Genomic DNA, 22,500 nt, shown 5'->3' on the forward strand with positions numbered 1-22,500 from the left:
TGGTTGTTGGTGCCACATAAAAGCTACCATGTCAAAATAGACAATGGAACTTGGTGTTGCTCCCAGCCTTGCCAGCTCCTATTAAACTTCCCAACCCATGCTAGCATGGAAAACAGATGCTAAATGTAGATGATGATGATGATGCTGATGATGGATATGAAATCCAGCTGGTAAAGCAAACATTCCAGGTTCAATCTTTGGACTAATTCAGCATTATCACCTGGAGAGAATACTGATTGAAATGTTAATGCCAAAGAAAGAAAATAGTCTGAAGACCAGATGCATCTTGATCAGTTTTATTAAATTAATTAAACTAACAAGTTATGATTGGACATTTATTATATTTCAATGTTAATTGACATTCCTTTATAGCATTGTTCTGTTATTTTCCATTGAGTCAACTGTTATTCTGAATAAGGATATTTATAAGGTAATGAGGGTGGAGGTGGGAGGATAAGGAAAATAATTAGTTCATGAAACCAAGGACGCAATGGTCTGAAGCTTTTATGAAACCAGTGATTTAGAAGGGGAAAAAAATTGATACAATTACAAGTTGTGTTACATTTAAAGGACAGCCTTAGGGAACTTGTTATCGAAAACCAAAAACCAGATAAATGAATAAATAAAAGAGAAATAAAAAAAATGTAATGACAAATTTGTCTTAGTCATCCTAAAATTAAGCCATATAATCCAAACCATTTCCCCAGAAATGCTAAAGTATGGAATACCATAGTTGCAAAAAACTCTGTTGACAATGAGTATGGTAAATAAACAGACAAGCAATCAATATGCGTCTAAATCCCCTTTTCCTTTGCATAAAAGAAGGAAACAAAAAAAAAAGAGTCAAACACTGTTGTATTATGTGGTTTTTGTCTCTTTTGAGGACACTACATATTGTAAGAGAGTATTTATTTATATAAAAAATAAAATATATATATATGTATGTTTATCAAATATTGTAAAAGTGTAATGCAATCACTTTTATATCACCATCATCATCATCATCATCATCATCATCATCAGCAGCAGCAGCAGCAGCATTTTCATCATCATCATTATCATCATCATTGTCATTGTCACCATCATCATCACCATCATCATCATCATCATCATTGTCTACATCATCATTGTCCCCATTATCATCATCATCATTTAACATCCACTTTTTCATGCTTGTATGGGTCAGAGGGAATTTATTGAGACAGATTTTCTACAGCTGGATTCTATTTTTTCTTTTTTTGTTTTGTTTCCAACCCTCACCTGTTACCCAGCTCTGTCCCCAGAATGCAGATAGCAAAAATGATGTCACATTTTGAATTAGAGGAAAGTCTTGCTTGTTTGCACCCCACCCTCACCCCTTCCCTCATTGCTTGTATTCATAACTTGCATATTAACTGGTTGATTTCTTTTTCTGAAAACCCTAGCTTATCCAGATTGCCACTCAGGCATTTACTCACAAAACCAACAGCACCAATTGTTATTGATACAAATGTTAATTTATAATCTGGGTATAGAAACTAAAGGTTTCAAAGCAGTTGTCCATAGTTATCCTTTTCCTCTTCGATTTTCAGAGGGATATTCACACAGCAGGGCAGCTGACATCAATGCTGGTATATACTTTCCTTGTCAAATCCCAAATACCAATATCTGGCCTGTTGCATGTGCAAGTGACATGGCATATAAATTTATCTGATGGTGTGTGTTGATGTTCTGTCCAGGATGATATGAATCAATTTGTTTGTTTCTTTTAATGACGTATTTTCTGTACCCTAGACAGATAGCCAGTGATGTGGTATGTAGAGTCCATATCTTGTTTGCATGGTCCATTTTTTGGCATGGTCTTTATTCCCTGGTTGAGATTTGTTAGGGGTCTGTTCAATCAACAAGCCACTGAAGCTGAATATGAATATCAGTCCATCCAATAGAGTTCTGTTAGAAATTGACAGTACGAGATAGAGAAAATATTGCAAAAATAGGTGAAGGGTTATGTTGATATTTAAAGGCAGATGAATGGCTTATAATAACCAGTGAGGTGTTATAAAAAATACTTGTAGGAAGTGTGTTATATTATGAAAACTGGTGATGAAGGTGTGGGTTAGAGTATAAAAGCTAATGGTTACCTTAACCAGCTAACTAAAAATCTCTGACATTTGTGCACCTCAAATTTAAATTGAAAAATATATTGCAAAATTATTCTTTCCTAACATGTATAAACACACACGCACACACGCACGCACACACACACACACACTCACACACACACACACTCTCACACACACACACACACACACACACACACACACACACACACACACACACACACACACATACATACATATGTATGTATGTATGTATAAAAGAGTAATATACAATGTGGATTCAGAGAATCATGAGGCTATCACAGTATGCATCTCCTTTCTTATGGAAATCACATGTAATCATTACTGATATACATATCTATCTATCTATCTATCTATCTATCTATCTATCTATTTATATATATATATATATATATATATTTTCAGATTCTTCATACAGGTTTCATGCTAGCACAGTTGGCATGGTTTATAGTTTTGTTTGTGCAAATGCTTTTATTTTTGTTGCTATTATCAACTGTGATATGTGAAGCTGTATGACATGCAATTAAATTGAGGTAAGCTGAGTTATGTACTATCGGCATGGAACAGGAACAGGAACACAATGTAATTGTCATATTGAAGTTTATATTAAATACAATTCTTGATAACTGAAAGAAACGATCATATGTCGAACTGTCAGCCTCCAAATAAACCTACTGTAGCAGAAAACTCATTTTATATTATATATCAATATTTTTCATTAGAAGACAAAAGGATATGATACAAAATGTAAGGAAACTCAGTTGTATAACATGATATAGAGCATTAGTTTTTGCCAAGAAGGTACTGCTGCAGTGATATATGCTGAATGTTAGGATTTTTATCATAGTGAAAGATGTTTCTTTTTTTTATTTGTTAGGACTGTTTTTCTTTTTCGTTTTGTTGTTTGTTTGTATTTTTTTTTATATATATAACTGAATGAAAATTAATATAAATATGATTTTAGCATCAAAATTTGATAGAACTTACCTGTGTTGATGCTGGAATACTTTTTGGTGTTGTCAATGTTGTCCATTCAACCGGTAGCTCCTGCTCTGGACAGAAATCCCTTCTGGATCTCATTGATGGTGTACTGTGATGCACCCCTTCTTCGGGGTTCTGTGTTATAGCAAAAGGATTGTTACTCTGAGATATCATTAAACATTTCTCTCGTCCTGGTTGCATGGCTGGATTCATTGCTGCTGTATGTAACATAGTTCTCCTTCTGTTACATCTCACTATACATATCGTTATTATAACAACTATAGCAATTGATATCACTACAGCTGTAACAACTATGATAATGACCAAGTTGATATCTATCATGTCACTAGATTGGATATGAGCAGCTGTCAACATTGGGGATGTTCTGTTGCTGACAGTTAGTGTTAAGGACAGTGTAGTGGTTGCTGACAGCACTGGGCTGCCACTGTCTTTCACAACTAACAAAAGATTGTATGACCCGGCATCATTTTGGTAAACTTTTCGAGCAAATGATAAAACTCCAGTGTAAGGATTAACAGTAAACAACTGATGGTTTTTTCTATCAAGCATTTCATACTTAAGGAAAGCATTTTCCCGACTGTCTCTGTCTGAAGCTCTCAGAGTTGTGATGTCATTTTTGCTTTGTGGGTGATAATGGACATCTAGGCTGAAAGGGTTAACACTAGGAAATGTGAAGTATGGTGCATTATCATTCTCATCCATGACTTCAACAACAACATTTGCTGTACTGTTTAGTGATGGTGTACCGTTATCCTTTACTAAAACCCGGAATTTATATATGTCTCGTCGTTCTCGGTCTAAAGACCGTATAGTTGAAATGAAACCATAGTCTGTAATCTGAAAAGGAAACATATTGTTGTTATCAATTATGAAATATGTTAGTTGGCCTCCATTTCCTAAATCCAAATCAGTGGCATTGATAAATCCAACTGGGAAATTTGATTTTTCATTTTCATAAGTAAGAAATTTAAATGTGTCTTTGGTAAATTTAGGCTGTACATCATTAACATCCATTACTTGGATTGAAAATTTTCTCGCAGTCTTCAAAGCTGGTGAGCCTTTGTCATGACAGATAATTGAAATATTGTAGTTACTTTCAGTTTCTCTGTCGACTGTGTTTTTCATCAGTACCTTATATTCTTTGGAACTTATTTTTAACAGCTGAAATTTATCGCTTTTAAGATCGCACGTTACTTCTCCATTTAGTCCAACATCATTGTCAATAACACTGACATAGGCAATAAAGCTGCCAACTTTGATTCTCTCTGAAATTGCAGCTGTATTCTTTTTTAATGCAGAAACAAAATTGACATCAATTTCTGGCGCTCTGTTTTGTTGATTGATCACATTTACAAGTAGCAAAACTATAGAACTGAGAGGAGGACTACCTCTGTCTGTTGCTTCAACAAAAAGTTTATATTTTCGTGTCTGTGTAACTGGGAAGACATTCAAAAAGAATATTTCACCTGTAACATTATTTAACTGAAAACTATTTTTTACAATTTCGGATGTTTTAGAACTAAAGTGGTAAATTATTTTTCCATTGTCTCCAGAATCTAAATCTGTAGCAGATAAAACGGTAACTGGTGAAGCTCTGTGATGTGTATTCTTTATGGAAACATTATAGATATCTTTTGAAAAAATAGGTGGATTGTCATTGACATCAATTACAGAAACTTCAATATTCAGAATTCCATGCTGGGAGGGAAAGCCTCCATCTTCTGCAACTAGTTGTAAAAAGTAACTGTCTTTTGATTCTCTGTCTAATTTTTCATCTAGACTAATCCTTAGTTTGGAAGTACCGTCCACTTTCTTAGATACTGATAGTCTAAATGGTTCATTATCGTGTTTTTTCAGGCGATATGAAATTTTTGAATTCATAATACCTACATCTTGGTCGACAGCATTTGGAATTGATTTTGCAGTTCCTTTGCCATGACTTTCATCAAAAAGGAGTTTTATCTGTTTTACAGGGAATTCTGGTTGATGGTCATTAACATCTTCTATTGTTACCTTAATTTTAAGAATCTTGATAAAAGTTTCTGCTTGCTTGACTGCAACTTTAATTGTTCTGGAACATTCTGTGCTATAAGAACATAATGATTCAGCATCAAGTTTCTGTGAAGTGAAAAGTTTACCAGATTTAGAAATATTAAAAAGCTGGGAAGTTTCTTTTTGGCTGAGTTGGTTAAAAGTTATCAAATTGTGATCTTGAGATGAGACACTGTTTAGAAGTTGTGAGTCTGCAGCAATATCCCCTATATAAGTTCCTGGACTTTTCTCTTCCTGGACAGGGTATGCAAGATCAACACACATGCAGGTATGAAGAAACAAATGCAATATATATACCAGTACTAGCATATTCTCTCTTGTGTCTGCTGAGTTTATAAGCTGAAGCATTCGAATAATTCTGAAAATAGAATAAATAATTTGATTTTAATATAACAGGAATATAAGGAGTATTTTTATACATAAAAAGAAATATTTTTATATAAAATAAAGGCATATTTGTTTTTAACCTCATGGAATAACTATGAATAAATGTTTACAAATTAAATCTAATTCAACTCCTTATTAACATTAGTTTCAAATTTTGGCACAAGGCCAGATATTTCAGAGGTGGTGGGCAAAGCCGACTGGATCAATCCCAGTATCCAACTGGTACTTTTTTATCAACCCCAAAAGGATGACAGGCAAGTTGACCCCGGCAATACTTGAACTCAGAACAGGTGAGATGCCACTAAGCATTTTACCTCGTGTGCTAATGATTCTACCGGCTCGCCCTTATTAATATTAATTATCTATTAACAAAATTTCATTGTGGATTAAAAGAAAATTTCATTGATGCTCTTAAAAAAGTGACCAGGTTGTCATGTTCTCTGTACATAAAAGTTGTTCAAGTCAGCATGACATGTGTAGGTGTCTTGGGTGCATACAGATAATGCATATTTGGAAAGTGGTAAAGGAGAAATGGAAGTTGGTATAATTTTCATAGCAGTGTGTGTTATTAAATTTCACAATAGGTAGGTCGTGTGTGTTAAGAATGTGAGTTGTAAAGACCTTCTTCATCACATACTGTAACAAAGCAATCAAGTAGGAAACTTCCAATCCAATGGATTATAAATGAATGGAGGTCTTAAGTAGCTGACTTTGACTGTTGGATAAACCTTTAGCATTTAAACCAGCCATATTCCAAAATATTCTACCTGTTTTATGTTCAAAACTGTCAAAATCTGGCCTCTCACGTCTACCCTACAATGTCATTCTAAAAATATACAATCACATCATTGAAATCTCAAAGTTACAAGATAATGCATGATTAATTTAAAACAATGTAAATTAGTAAGTATGTATGTATACACACACACACACATACACATATATATATATACATATATATATATATATATAGTGCAGTGAATAAACTGTCATCTAAATTACGCAAAGATGAAAATATCTCTGACATCTCATTTTAACAGATATATTTACCAAAATTACATTAAAATATCTTGAAATACTAAAGAGTAAATTTATTCAATAAAATCGCCATTTGCTTAAACCACAGCCTCCAGACAACTTCGGAATCTCCTGCAACTCTCCTGGATGGTCTCTTTGTTTAAGTTGGTAAAAGCTGCCAAAATATTTGCCATCGGTTCATCTTCTATGTTACAAGGAGTATTTGTTTCGCCAATTTAATTTTCTTTGCAGTTGGGGCAGGTAATGTAGTATATGAGGTTCTGCATTTTGCAGATCATATCTGCATTTATTTTGAACAAGAATCCACTCTTGAATTTTATGTGGGAACCACTTTCTAAGTATTTAAAGTTGTTGTTGTTGTTGCATGTTCCACATCTCCTGCTTCCACATTCTTTTACTAAGAATTCTGATTCATTCTCTGATGTGAATTCTTCTCCTGTGAGGTGTTTTTTAAGATTTTTTGGTCGGTGTCTACTATTCCGTAATAGTAGGCTAAAAAATAAAATTGGTATTTTCTGCAAGTCACACAGCCTCAATAAACATGACATATCTCAACAAAAATTAGTTTTAAACATAACATTCTTGAATGAAAGATAGATTGGTATAAAAAACTGCTTTCCACAGTTAAGGGTAATAAAATTCTTAGAGGAAGTATCTGATTTCTGCAGTAAAAAGGCTTAAGCAGAAAGTAGAGACAGTTATAACAGGTAATAATTTAGAGAAAGTAGTATTCTACGTAAACTTTCTTCATAATTGTTTATTTATTTATTTTATATCTGTTTTACAACTTTTCTTCCTATGTTAATAAGGGGAAAAAGCTTTTGAAAATTGAGATAAATTTGCATATTATTCAACCATTTATTTTTCACAACGAAATTCCCTTACCACTTACTACTCAAGTATAAAGAGAACTTGCTGACCAGACAAAGACAAGCAGAGTTATGTGCCTTTGTGGAAAACATAAAACAATAGCTATTGTATAAAAGTATGAATGAGATTGAGTATTTAATAGGTCCAGCAACATAACCTTACGACTCTGAAGTAGAAAACATTTTAGGCAATTAATTATCACAACTATGGGTGACAGTTATCAGGGTTAGAATACTCTTATTACATATCCATATTAGAATATGACAATCTTTTCAAATAGCATATTTAATTCTATGAGTTCCTCTCTGTAATAAATACAACTAAGTAGGCAGCTAATACCACCCTCTGGGGTAACATCTCCAATATCCCACACATGGGCTTTATATGTGCGTGTGCATGTGTGTGTGTGTATGTGTGTGCTGTGTGTGTGTCTGTGCATGTGTGTACACGTGTGTGTGTGTATATGTGTGCATGTGTGTGTGTGCATGTGTACATGTGTATACGCATATGTGCATGTGCATATGTGTTTGCATCTGTATGTGCATGTGTATGTGAATTCATGTGTGTATGTGTGCATGCATGTGTGTGCATGCGTGTATGTGCATTTGTGTGTGTGTGTGCATGTGTGTATACATGTGTGCATGTGTGTGTGCATGTGTGTATGTGTGTTCGTGTGCGTGTGTGTGTGTGTGTGTGTGTGTGTGTGCGTGTGTGTATGTGCGTGCACACGCCACCTTATCTTGAGATTGCATGATTGTTATATATGAATATCATGGTCACACAAGCTGTATAATTTGTTTCTAGTCCTCCCTGAAAACTTGTTGGATCAGGAGAAAATATAACCTCACTTCGAAACCATAGAAAATCTCTCACAAAATTTTGTCTGTCCCATGCAAGCAATGATGATGATGATGTTGATGATAATTATGATGATGATGATCCTTATTTCATTTCTCTCTTTCTCTCTATAATTCTCTCAAAGTGGTTCACAAGTAGCTAAGCTGCAACAATACCTGTAGAAACACCTCCATCTCTATCTCCACCAACAAGGTGGCTTTTGTCCACCACCATCTGCCTCTCGAATTGTTCTCATACATTTTGGTCCCTTGACTAAAGAATTTCCTGACCCTCAGTTAGCGCACTCTAGATCAAACCTCACCAAATTTCCTCACCAAATGTAACAGAATTAGACCTAAACAAATCACCTTCTCCAATATCTCGAGTGCCTCCCATTTCTCAAAGACTACCAGTACCATTTCTCAAAGATTACCAGTACAGCTTCCCTATAAGGCAGCAAGCTGGCAGAAATGTTAGCACACCAGGCGAAATGCATCTTTATGTTCTGAGTTCAAATTCTGCCAAGCTCGACTTTGCCTCTCATTCTTGCAGTGTCAAAAAATTAAGTACTAGTTGTGCACTGGAGTCGATCAAATCGACTGGCCCCTTCTCCAAAAATTTCGGGCCTTGTGTCCAGAGTAGAAAAGAATATTTCCTTCCCTATGACTGGACATGTTTGCAGGGAAGACAGGAAACATATTACACATCTTGTATGACAGTGCCATCTGTATGTAACTATCGCATAAAGAAAAGGAGGCAAACACACATGCACGCATACACACACACACACACACACACACACTCATACATACCTGTGACTGTGTGTGTGTGTGTGTGTGTGTGTGTACACATGACAGGCTTCTTTCAGTTTCCTTCTATCTTTTCACTGATTTTAATTTGAATTCCCTATATCAGATGCTTCATCCTTTTTGTTACAATTCATAAAGACATTTTCACTTCATGTTTAATTTGACACCAACACAACAATCAAAATAATAAAAAAATATGCAAACTGAAATATTACATTTTATGATACCTAATCCCCAATTAAATAGATTTATTTCAATACAACTGTCTATGATATCAACATACTGATAATAATGTAACAACATTATATAAAAAAGTTACAGCACAAAGATTTCTGTCATAACATAATGTCTACTTTTCTCTAAGTTTGTGTTTTATTCTTTGTGCCGTGCACGTACTTCTAGCTTCGTTGCTGTCTTCCTTAACTTATGTGTCTGTTCTCTGTCCCTGCTTTAAACTATTTTTTTCCAATGAGCTGTTGTGATCATGAGCACTGTATATAATAAGGTCATTATTATTATTATTATTATTATTATTATTATTATTATTATTATTATTATTATTATTGTGGAGGCGCAATGGCCCAGTGGTTAGGGCAGCGGACTCGCGGTCATAGGATCGCAGTTTCGATTCCCAGACCGGCATTGTGAGTGTTTATTGAGGGAAAACACCTAAAGCTCCACGAGGCTCCGGCTGGGGATACTGGTGAACCCTGCTGTACTCTTTCACCACAACTTTCTCTCACTCTTACTTCCTGTTTCTGTTGTGCCTGTAATTCAAAGGGTCAGCCTTGTCACACTGTGTCACGCTGAATATCCCCGAGAACTACGTTAATGGTACCCGTGTCTGTGGAGTGCTCAGCCACTTGCACGTTAATTTCACGAGCAGACTGTTCCGTTGATCGGATCAACTGGAACCCTCGACGTCGTAAGCGACAGAGTGCCATATTATTATTATTATTATTATTATTATTATTATTATTATTATTATTAAGGCAGTGAGCTGGCAGAATCATTACCACACCAGGCAAAATGCTTAGCGTATTTTGTCTGCCACTAGGTTCTGAGTTCAAATTCCGCTGATGCCAACTTTGCCTTTCATCATTTCGGGGTCAATAAAGTTAGTATCAGTTACGCACTGGGGTCGATGTAATTGACTTAATCCCTTCCCCCAAATTTGAAGCCTTGTGCTTCCAGTAGAAAGGATTAGTAGTAGCAGTAGTAGTAGTAGCAGCAGCAGCAGCTGCGGTGGCGGCAAAGGTGGTGATGGTGGGTGGTGGCGGCAGCGGCGGCACCGGTGGCAGCGGCGGCAGAGGCGGCAGCGGCGGCAACGGCGGCAGCGGCGGCAGCGGTAGCAGCGGCGACAGCGGCAGCGGTAGCAGCGGCGACAGCGGCAGCAGCGGCAGCAGCGACAGCGGCAGTGGCGACAGCGGAAGCGGCGACAGCGGCAGCGGCGACAGCGGCAGCGGCGACAGCGGCAGCGGCGACAGCGGCGACGGCGGCAGCGGCGACGGCGGCAGCGGCGACGGCGGCAGCGGCGACGGCGGCAGCGGCGACGGCGGCAGCGGCGACGGCGGCAGCGGCGACGGCGGCAGCGGCGACGGCGGCAGCGGCGACGGCGGCAGCGGCGACGGCGGCAGCGGCGACGGCGGCAGCGGCGACGGCGGCAGCGGCGGCGGCGGCGACGGCGGCGGCGGCGACGGCGGCGGCGGCGACGGCGGCAGCGGCGACGGCGGCAGCGGCGACGGCGGCGGCGGTGGCGGTGGTGGTGGTATTGGTGGTGGTGGTGGTGGGTTGAGGTGGCAGTAGCAGTTGTAGTAAGCCAGCAAGCAAGCAGAGTCATTAGCAACACCAGGCAAAATGCTTGGACAACATTTCATCCATGTTTACATTCCAAGTTCAAATTCCACTGAGGTTGACTTTGTCTTTCATACTTTCAGGGTCGATAAAATGAGTACCAGTTGAGCATTGGGGGGGGGGGGGTGATGTTAACAACTAACTTCTTCCCACAGAGTACTGGCCTTGTGCCAAAATTTGAAATCAGAATCAGAAATTTTCTGTTAATTATGCTGACGCTGTTTTCCAAAATTTTTCTTTTCTTATCTCACATCCAACTAAAAAACCCAGATTCCTAAATGCATTGTTATTTGGATGATGTGAAAAACAGTAGAATAATTCAATAAAGACACGAAATGACATCACTATGTGGATTTAAATATGATAAATAGTTATACTGCAAAAAATCCCATTTATGAATTTTAAATGTTTCTTCAGATAAACTTAACAAAATATAAATTTATATTCTGATTTATGTTAATTTTATTTCGTTTCATTTTAATTTTCACAAAAATAAAAAACAAAGGCATTCAGGAAATGCTTTAATTATTAGGTATGGTTGTGTGTGGTGAGAAGCTTGCTTCCCAACCAAATGGTTCGGGGTTCAGTCCCACAGCGTGGCAACTTGGGCAAGTATCTTCTACCATAGCCTTGGGCTGACCAAAGCATTGTGAGTGGATTTGGTAGACGGAAACTGAAAGAGGCCTATTGTGTGTGTGTATGTATATATATATATATATATATATATATATATATATATATATGTGTGTGTATATATATATATATATATATATATACACACACAATACACACTTACATATGTGTGTGTGTGTGTGTGTCTATACATGTTTATGTGTTTGTGCACATGTGTGTGTGTGTTTGTCTCCCCACAATCGCTTGACAACCGATGCTGATGTGTTTAGGTCCCCGTAACTTAGCAGTTTGGCAAAAGAGACCAATAAAATAAGTACTAGGCTTACAAAGAATTGAATTGATTTCTTCAACTAAAAAAACTTTTTTGGCACTGCGCCAGCATGGCTGCCATCAAATAACTGAAACAAGTAAAAGAGTAAAAGAATGAACTAAAGTACCAGTGAAGTACTTGGGTCGATCTAGTTGTCAATAACAGCTTTTTTTTTTTTTTTACAAAAATATAACCCCAAAATTGAATTCTTGTGCCAAGTATTAGGAATCAATATCGAAGTTGAAATCATGTTCTCTTACAAGTACGTTGTATGAGAAGCTTCAAATAACTGACAATATACAGGCAACAGCATTAGTTGAAGTAGAGTTTTTTCCCTTGGAAGGAAATTGGAGAAATGGAATATCTATATAGATAATAATATAGCCAGAATGGTGGATGAATTGATAAATAAATAGATTAATTGAGAGATTTATTGATAGATAAATTAATAGCTGAACAGACCAATAGACACGTGAATTAGACTGGCAGATAAATGGATTAACTGAAGTGAAATGAAAATAGCATAATGAAGAAAAAGACGGTTAAATAGACAAAGAAAATTAAAGAGAGACACTGAGCTAGTTAATCTCTTCCCTAAAATATTTTCTGGTCTTGTGTCTGACATCACAAGTAAATTTCTCTTCATGGTAATTCCTTGACCTGGGAGAAATAGAAACTAAATCTCCATCAAATCACAGAATGCACTTTTAAAAAATGAAGACTACAGTGGACAATATAGCATCTGGTCAGTTGCACAGCTAGTGTGTGTGTGTGTGTGCCAGCCGAGGTAGCCCCTGAGTTTCCTGCCCCTCTACCTTCCTGTGCCTCCCCACCTAAGCAGGCATAAACACCAGACCATAAAGTGTGTGTGTGTGCATGTATGCATATATGTGTATGAGTGTGTATGTGTTCATGTTTGTGCGTTTTTGTGTGGATGTGTGTGTGTGTGTGTGTGTGTGTGTGTGTGTGTGTGTTTCACTGGCTTGTTGGTTTTCTTACTGATGTAAAACACTGAAACACACACACACACACACACACACACACACACACACACACACACACACATCCACACAAAAACGCACAAACATGAACGCATACACACTCATACACATACATGCATACATGCACACACACACGCACACACACACATGCACGCTCATACACATACACGCATGGACACACACACTCACACACACACACACACACACAAACACACATACACACAAACATATTTTCTTATGTGATATACACCAGGGCCGGATTAAGACCTATAGAGGCCCTAAGCACTTAGAAAAATTGGGGTTTCCCCATATATTTATATATATATATATATATATATATATATATATATATATATATATATATATAAAACTATCTATCTATCTCTATATATCTATGATTGTGTATTTTTGTGTATGTATTGTGTTCGTTTCCTTTTAACTACTTGACAGTGGGTGTTGGTTTGCTTACATTTCCATAACTTAGCAGATCAGTAAAGGAGACTAATAAATTAAGTACCAAGCTTGAAAACAAAAAAAAAAATTTTTTTTTAAAAACCAACTTGCAGTACTTGGTTTGATTTTATATACATATATATATATATATATATATATATATATATAGAGAGAGAGAGAGAGAGAGAGAGAGAGAGAGGAAGAGAGAGAGGGAGAGAGATAGAGAGAGAGAAAGAGACACACACACGCGCATGCATGCACACACACACACACACACACACACACATGCACACATGCACACACACACATATGTGCATTTCAGTTTCTGCGCAACAAATCCATTCACACACAGGCCTTGTGAGTGGATTTGTAGAGGATACTTGACCAAGGTGATACAGAGTGGGATGGAACTCAAGACCACATGGTTGGAAAGCAAGCTTCTTAACTCTGATTTTCTCTCTTGGAGAGAACAGGAAGGTATGTGACCTATTACTTAGGTTGTTTGGCAACACAGTCCCAAGGTCATGGCTTTGATTCCCAGGCATTTTAGCACCACTTATTTTGGCATCAGTGATTCAGTGCTGACTTATTTGACCTCAGATGCTTTAATGTTTCTTTCTATCCCTCTGTCACCCTCTCATTCTCCCTATCTGTATGAGTATATTTCTTATTTCTTTATTGCCCACAAGGGGCTATACATAGAGGGGACAAACAAGGACAGACAAAGTGATTAAGTCGATTACATCGAACCCAGTGAGTAACTGGTACTTAATTTATCGACCCCCGAAAGGATGAAAGGCAAAGTTGACCTCGGCAGAATTTGAACTCAGAACGTAACGGCAGACGAAATACCACTAAGCATTTCGCCCGGCGTGCTAACGCTTCTGCCAGCTCGCCACTGAGTATATGAGTATATTTCTGTGTGTGTCTGTGCGTGTGTGTTTGTGTGTGTGTGTGTGTGTGTGTGTCTGCGTGTGTGTGTGTGTGTGTGTGTTTGTGTCTGTGTGTGTGTTTGTGTGTGTGTGTGTGTGTTTGTGCGTGTGTGTGTGTATGTGTGCATGCTTGTGCGTGCATGCATGCTTGCATGTGTGTGTGGGTATAGGTGTACATGTGTATGTATGTGTGTGTGTGCGCGCACGCGTGTATGTGTGTGTGTGTGTGTGTGCTTGCTTATGGGGGGGTGACCATGTGTGTGTGTATGAATGTGTGTGTGTGTGCGTGCGCGCGCTAATGTGTGTGTGTGTGCATGCGCTAGTGTGTGTGTGTGTTTGCCTCCAGTACAATAAATTTCTGTCTCCAAAACAAGTTGAATGTCCAGCGAGCCATACGAAGTGGAGGCACGTGGCTTAGTGGTTAGGATGCTGGAGTCATGGTCGTAAGACTGTGATTTCAATTCCTTCAACAGGCAGCGCATTGTGTTCTTGAGCAAAACACTTCATTTCATGTTGCTCCAGTCCTCTCAACTGGCAAAACAAAGCAATCATGCAATGGACTGGCATGCCATCCAGATGTGGAATATATACACCATGAAACTGGGATACTGGCTGTTGTTAGTCGTTACAACTTGAGAAGGTAACTTTACCATTACTTTACTATTACAGCCATACCAAATTGTCACCTTCCAAACAACCACATACAATCACATCTCATTCTGTGAAGAAGATTACCAGCAGCAGCAGCAGCTGGGGATTAACCTAATGATGGATCAGTGTCCTATCTAGGGATCTGTTTTGTACGTTTAATCACTTAAAGCCTCAGAAATCAATATATGCTCCAGCCAAATAAGCTTGGAGAATTGATAAGACTTCAACTCAAATTTAGAGAGAAGTTTGGATGTATTTTTACTTGTCTCAGTCCTTTGACTGCAGCCATGCTGGAGCACTGCTTTAAAGGATTTTAGTCAAAGAAATTGAACCCAGAACTTATTCTTTGTAAGCCTAGTACTTATTCCATTAGTTTCTTTTGCTGAACTGCTAGAATTACAGGGACATAAACACACCAGTGAGGTCGAGCAATGGTGAGAAATGGGAGGTGGGGACAAACACACACGCATGCATGCACACATGCATGCACACACAAACACATACACATGGGCTTCTTTCTGTTTCTGTCTACCAAATCCACACTGGCCTGCTGAGGACTGTGTCAAGTCCTCATTAAAGGCCTGTGATATGTAGGACACTGACTGGGAAAACAATGCCTGTCATCGCCATTGATGGAGGAAGCAGATTAAGAAGGGGATCGACACTTTTGAGAGAGCACGTATCCAGCATGAAGAACTTAAGCGAGCTGCGCGAAAGCGCACGGCTCATATAGTGAATGGGGAAAGCTTGGTCTGCAATGTTTGCAGTCATGTATGCTTGTCAAGAGCAGGGCTCATTAGCCACCAATGGAGCCACAAATGCAAAATATAAGTTAGTCCTAGAGCGCACAATGTTCCTGAAGGTCAGCAATGGTCTTCCTCGGTCACGAGTGGATGGCCATCATCATGTATGTATGTATGTATGTATGTATGGATGGATGGATGCATGCATGCATGCATGTATGTATGTATTCCTTGTATTGAAGCAGACAAACACAGCCTCCATAACAGATTAAGTCAAAAGCCATTGAAAAGTTTGCAATTAGCAACGAAAGAGCTTTAACAAAAGCAAAAACAAAACAAAACAAATGACTTACTGTTTAACCAAATTAAACAAACAATTGATTAGTTACTTAGGTATTTAACCAGTTCACTAATAATAAGGGAATGGAACTGGACCTGTGTGAGTGTTAATTATATTGGCATGATGACTTTCCCTAGACACAACAAAATTTGTTTCGACACACAAATTCACATAAAGAATATTGCAAACCAGATACAAAAATGAAGCATTATATATGTATTATCATGTAATATATGTATTATTATGTAATAATTAAATCATATATTATGCATTTTATTGTGTTTTGTTATGTGCATGATCTTCCGGTCCATGGAAAAAAATATCTTGTGTAACACTGGTCCAAGCGGCAAAAAAAAACTGGGGATTGCTGCCTTAGGAAATAGATTTTCAGCAATGTTTGTGAATCTTTTTTCCCCTCTTAATCATAAACTTATGAGAGTCTCCCTTTAAAAGTATTCCTGTTTCCAAGGACAAAGTCTTTCTGCTTTACTTTGACTCTAACTTCACTTGTGTATGGTTAAGAAGTCTACTTTACAACTACATAGCTTTAAGTTTTATTCTATAGCACATTATCTTTGACAAACATCTTCTTGCAAGAGTTTTGCATTGACAAGCATGGATATTAATGAGTGATTCCGTTGTGAGCAAGGAAGGGGTGTACATGTGTATAAGCTGAGTGACACTGGGAATAGCCAAATAGTTAGAAATTTCACTTTACAATCATGTGGTCCAAGATCCTCTTCCACTATGTGGCAGCATTAGCAAGCATTTTCTACCAACGCATCAGGTGCAGAGACACTTTTGAAGCCCATCAGATGCATTCTGTCTGCAATTCAAATGCTAGCCTTGCCACACACTACAGAAATGGTACACAAATTCTGTATGAAGATTCCATAAAGTGTCAGTGAAATATGTAGGAACATACATCTCCAGAGACATACAACAAAATGACTATTCTCTGTCAGTCACTTACTGTATCTTGAATGTCTTGTTTCTATGGACATTGACACACTACGGCTTCGAAATCAAGGAGTTGACTTGGTAGGAACCCATAAGATTATCCAACATCTTCCCAACATCAACTCTGATCATTTTTTTAAATTCAATCTCTCAGCCATCAGTTGACATGCTTATATTATCAAAAGACAGAGCAGCACCCATGACATTTTGAAACATCTCTTTTTTCATGCTCAGAATTGTTGAAGCATAGAATAAATTACCAGTATAATCTGTTAGCTGTCAGGGCACTACATCCTTCAAAAGCTCCATATACCCCAGAATTCACCAACTCTGTTCATGATGTGCTTGCGCCTCCTTTCTTCTCAATGGCCCTTTTACTATTCACTCTTCTGTCTATGCATGTTTTAATCTGTGTACTGTGCATGCATTTTAGGCTTTTATTACTGTCTTTCTTCAGTTGAATTGTTGCTGTTTGTTGTCATCTCTTTTACATTTTTCCAATGAGTTGTAAACTGTATGCAACAAGCTCATTATAATAATTAATTCAAGGAGAAGATAGTTTGTTTGACTGAAAAGCTAGAAGCTCACTGTTGAAACCAAATGGTGTAAATCAGTGCAGTGAGTTACATCCCTTTATACCGAAAAACATAAAAAGAAAAATTTAATCCCAGCCATTCAATGAATACAGATCAATAAAATAAGTTTGCACGCTAAGTACTGTGGTTGATACAACAGACTAAAAAAAAAATCCCTTGAAGATGGTCCCCGAGTATCATCACAGTCCAGTGACTGATAGCAGTAGATGGAAACTGGAAGAAGCCTGTCGTGTATATATGTATATATATATATATATATATATATAGGTTTGTGTGTCTGTGTTTGTCCCCCCAGCATCGTTTGACAACTGATGGTGGTGTGTTTACGTTCCCGTAACTTAGCGGTTTGGCAAAAGTGACCGATAGAATAAGTACTAGGCCTACAAAGAATAAGTCCCGGGGTTAATTTGCTCGACTAAAGGCGGTGGTCCAGCATGGCCACAGTTAAATGACTGAAACAAGTAAATGAGTAATCCTGCAACAGACTGGCATCCCATCCAGGTGGGGTATATATACGCCACACAAACTGGGAAACTTGTTCTATAAGTCTATATGACTTGGAAAAGATTTTTGTCCTTTATTATCCTACAAAATTTAATACCTTGTGCCTGCATTAGAAACGAACATTATTATTAGTGTTGTTTACATTAACATTATCTAACTTGGACAAATCGTGTGAGAAACTAAGAAGAAAATGACAGTTTTAAAAATATTTAAACCATCGTTAATGATAGGAAATCTTCTCTTTCTGACACATATCATAGATTTCCAGCTGATGTACACAACTAAATTTGATGAAGAGTCAAAAAATATTTTTCCAATGAATAGAGAAACATGGCAACTTCTATGACAATGCTGAAGTAGGTTCCTGCTGTTAAGTCTGCAAAGCTAGGATGTTGTGTTTGAGTCTATGGCAGCCGTAGTAAATGTCACCATTTTCAGTGTAATGATAAATTAAAAGTATAATATATAGAATTAGAGAAAACGAAATAAGGCCATGATCAATAACAGATTAATGTTGGTATAGACATAAAAGTTCATGAAATATGGTCAGAATACATTTATAACTTCCAGATTATGTACAGACAAGAAGTCTTAGGTAGCAACAAAGAGGTCTACACACATGCTCACACACAATCGCTCACCTGTGTGTGTACGCATGTGTGTGTGTGCGGGTGTGAGTGTGCATGTGATTGTATGTATGTATTTATGTATATATGTATATATGATGTGTCTGTATACACACACACACATATATATATATATATATACACACATCTATATATATATATATATACATAAAACTTATAAATATACATATATATGTATATATACATATACATATATATATATGTGTGTGTATATATACATATATATATATGTATGTATGTATATATGTATATATATGTACATATATATATATATATATACACACACACACACACATACATATATGCATATATATGTATATAATATATATACATAAATACACATTATATGTAGATATATATATGTATATATATATATATATATATACACACACACACATATATATGTATGCATATGTATATGTGTGTGTATATATATGTACAAGTATATGTGTGCATATATATATATCAAGATATATATATATATATATATATATGTATATATATATATATATATATATATATATATATATATATATATATATATATATATATATATATATATATATATATATATATATATATTTACCAACTCACTCTCAGACAATAACAACGATGACATAATACTTACATTCATATGTGCACCTATACATACTGTCTGTATGTGGCTATCTAAGCTAGTCATGCAGGAGACTATTCACCACAAACTAATGAATACTTTCCTTGATAACATTACTATAAAACTAACCTGGTTAAATAACTGTCAGTTTTCTTTCTGTTGCCAAAATGTAAACTTACAAATGATTATAATAATATCAAAGTTGAGATATAAAATTGACAAATATGAAATGAAGTATACTGCTGAAGTCCTGTATGGCTAAGACAGACAACTGGTGTGAATTACTGCAGGCATTAAATATTCTTTTCTACTCTAGGTACAAAGCTTGAAATCTTCGGGGAGGGGGGCCAGTCGATTAGATCAACCCCAGTATGCAACTGGTACTTAATTTATCAACCCTGAAAGGATGGAAGGTAAAGTTGAGCTCGGCAGAATTTGAACTCAGAACGTAAAGGCAGGTAAAATATTGCTAAGCATTTTGTCTGGGATGCTAATGTTTCTGACAGGCATTAGATTTTATTAAATGATTAGGGAGGATTTGTTAATCTGTTGTACAGAATGGATAACTAGATACTGGAATGCAAAGTGCTTTGAGGTTAAGACAAATAGGTAGGTAGGTGCTCTTTTATTCTTTTACTTGTTTCAGTTGTTTGATTGTGGCCATGCTTGAGCACCACCTTGAAGGGTTTTAGCTGAACAAAATCAACCGCAGAACTTGTTTTTTGTTTTTTTTTTGTAAGCCTTAGTACTTATTTTACTGGTCCCTTTTGCTAAACTACTAAATTACAGGGACATAAGTACACCAATTCTGGTTGTCAAGCAGTGAGGTGGATACAAACACCAACATAAAGACACACACACACACACACACACACACACAGATAGACACATAGATACATATATGCATATACAACAGGCTTCTTTCAGTTTCCATCTACCAAATCCACCCTCAAGATTTTGGTTGGAGCCTCATGGTGGTGGCGACCTCTGTTGTACTCTTACACCTCAACTTTCTCTCACTCTTTCTTCTTGTTTCTTGAGCAACACTGCGATGGACTGGCATCCCGTCTAGCTGGTGGGGAACACATCCTCCATAAAAACTAGAAAACTGGGCCCATGAGCTTGGCTAGGTTTTAAAAGAGCACATAAATAAGTAAAAAGTGTTGCATATTATTAATCATCATCATCATCATCATCATTTAACGTCTGCTTTCCATGCAGGCATGGGTTGGATGATCTGACATGGAACTGGCTAGCAGGGAGCTGTCTGGACTCCAACTATCTGTTGTGGTATGGCTTCTATGGCTGGATGCCGTTCCTAACACCAGCCACTTAAAAGAGTGTGGTGGGTGCCTTTTACTAATTTATCACCATCTTGGGCATATGCCCTTTTTCAAGACATGTAAGGGTGAGACTAAAAAAGAAAGCAATCCATATGTTCTTAAATAGAAATCATAGTCAGTGAATAAGATGAGAATGTAGTCTGGAATCTCAATTAGAATGAGAAGAGGAAATGAAAAGCTCAGTCACAAATCAAAGTTGTGCAGCAGATTTGACTTACCAGGAGCTTATCAAGCAAAAGAAGGAACCTCTATGTGATCACTTAGCCTGCCAGAAATAACAGCTAAATATCCCTTAAATCACAGTCCACTATCTTAGAAAGGGACACATTGAATAATGTGGTCTTGGGTTCCATGTACATAAGAAAAAGGAAGAATGATCTTGATCATAGATCAACTCAATCAGAACTTACTTGGACTCAAACAACAATAAAAAAACACCAGCCTATCATTACTCTACGATATTCACACTGAATTTGATTATCATTCTGTAAAAGATCAACATTTTGCTAGAAACTGCCAAACACCAAATTAATAAACTATCCAGTCTCAATAGAAACTATTGACCATAAATATTTGTGTGTAAACAAAGAGTGATGAAATGGTATCTACAAAGAAAAATATGTTGCCAAAATGAAAAGAAAAGGACATGTCCACAGAAATATCACAAGTGATATAATATCATTAACCCTTTAGCATTTAAACTGGCCATATTTTGGCCCAAATTTTCTGCCTGCTCTATATTCAAACTCACCAGATTCAACCTCCCACATCTACCCTACGAGGCCTTTCCAAAAATAAGAAATCACATCATTGAAACAGTGAAGCTACAAAATAATGCTTGATTAATTCAAAACGATGTAAATAAATAAGCATTAAATTGGACAGAGTAAGGATATAAAGCATTAAAGCTATAAATCACATTTAAGAAAAATTTGGAATGCGTGTCACAAATACTTATAGGCGCAGGAGTGGTTGTGTGGTAAGTAGCTTGCTTACCAGCCACATGGTTCTGGGTTCAGTCCCATTGCGTGGCACCTTGGGCAAGTGTCTTCTACTATAGCCTCGGGTCAACCAAAGCCTTGGGAGTGGATTTGGTAGACGGAAACTGAAAGAAGCCAGTCGTATATATGTATATATATATATATATATGTTTGTGTATCTGTGTTTGTCCCCCCAGCTTTGCTTGACGACCGATGGTGGTGTGTCTGCGTCCCCGTAACTTGGCGGTTCGGCAAAAAGAGACCGATAGAATAAGTACTAGGCTTACAAAGAATAAGTCCTGGGGTCGAGTTGCTCGACTAAAGGCGGTGCCCCAGCATGGCCGCAGTCAAATGACTGAAACAAGTAAAAGAGTAAAAGTGTAAGTAATTGAAAACCTGTAACTCATCAATGAATGTATTCTAAAGAAAAATTAAATTGTAACCTTGCCATGCAATACTGGGTAGCATTTGCATAAACAATAGTAGCAGCTAAGAAGAAGAACTGCTGGCTAATTATGAATGTAAATATTATGAATAAACCATATAAATACTGATTAAATAGCTTCTTCCAAGATTACTGCATAACAATGTGGTCAGTAACGAACAATCTGGTCAAGCAGGAAACAAAACATATTGAGTTTAGCACTGTGCCAAATAATTCATCTTCAAAGTGAAACAGTTGTTGAAGTACTGTCGAAGCCTGGCAGTGTAGTTTGGCTTATATAAGAAGTCATTTAATTCTTCTTTGGTATAATGTGGTTGTTGATGTCTTTGCATATACCAAGTTTCCAACACCTACAGTCAGCAGAACTGTAAGCACTG

General features: G+C 37.1%; 1 protein-coding gene across 2 annotated transcripts in view; it reads right to left on the bottom strand.

The window, feature by feature from the left end:
* LOC106877752 (protocadherin gamma-A4) overlaps nt 1–22,500 on the bottom strand; it is a 97,087-nt gene that overhangs the window by 24,902 nt on the left and 49,685 nt on the right. For both annotated transcript variants that reach the window (XM_014926763.3, XM_014926762.3), the window contains exon 2: nt 3,108–5,532. In XM_014926763.3, coding sequence (XP_014782249.1) covers nt 3,108–5,522 — 2,415 coding nt within the window. In that variant the 5' untranslated portion in view covers nt 5,523–5,532. The remainder of the gene's footprint in view (nt 1–3,107; nt 5,533–22,500) is intronic.

The sequence above is a fragment of the Octopus bimaculoides genome, chromosome 14 (assembly GCF_046866305.1).
Source record: "Octopus bimaculoides isolate indiv1 chromosome 14, ASM4686630v1, whole genome shotgun sequence".
NCBI classification, from domain to species: domain Eukaryota; kingdom Metazoa; phylum Mollusca; class Cephalopoda; order Octopoda; family Octopodidae; genus Octopus; species Octopus bimaculoides.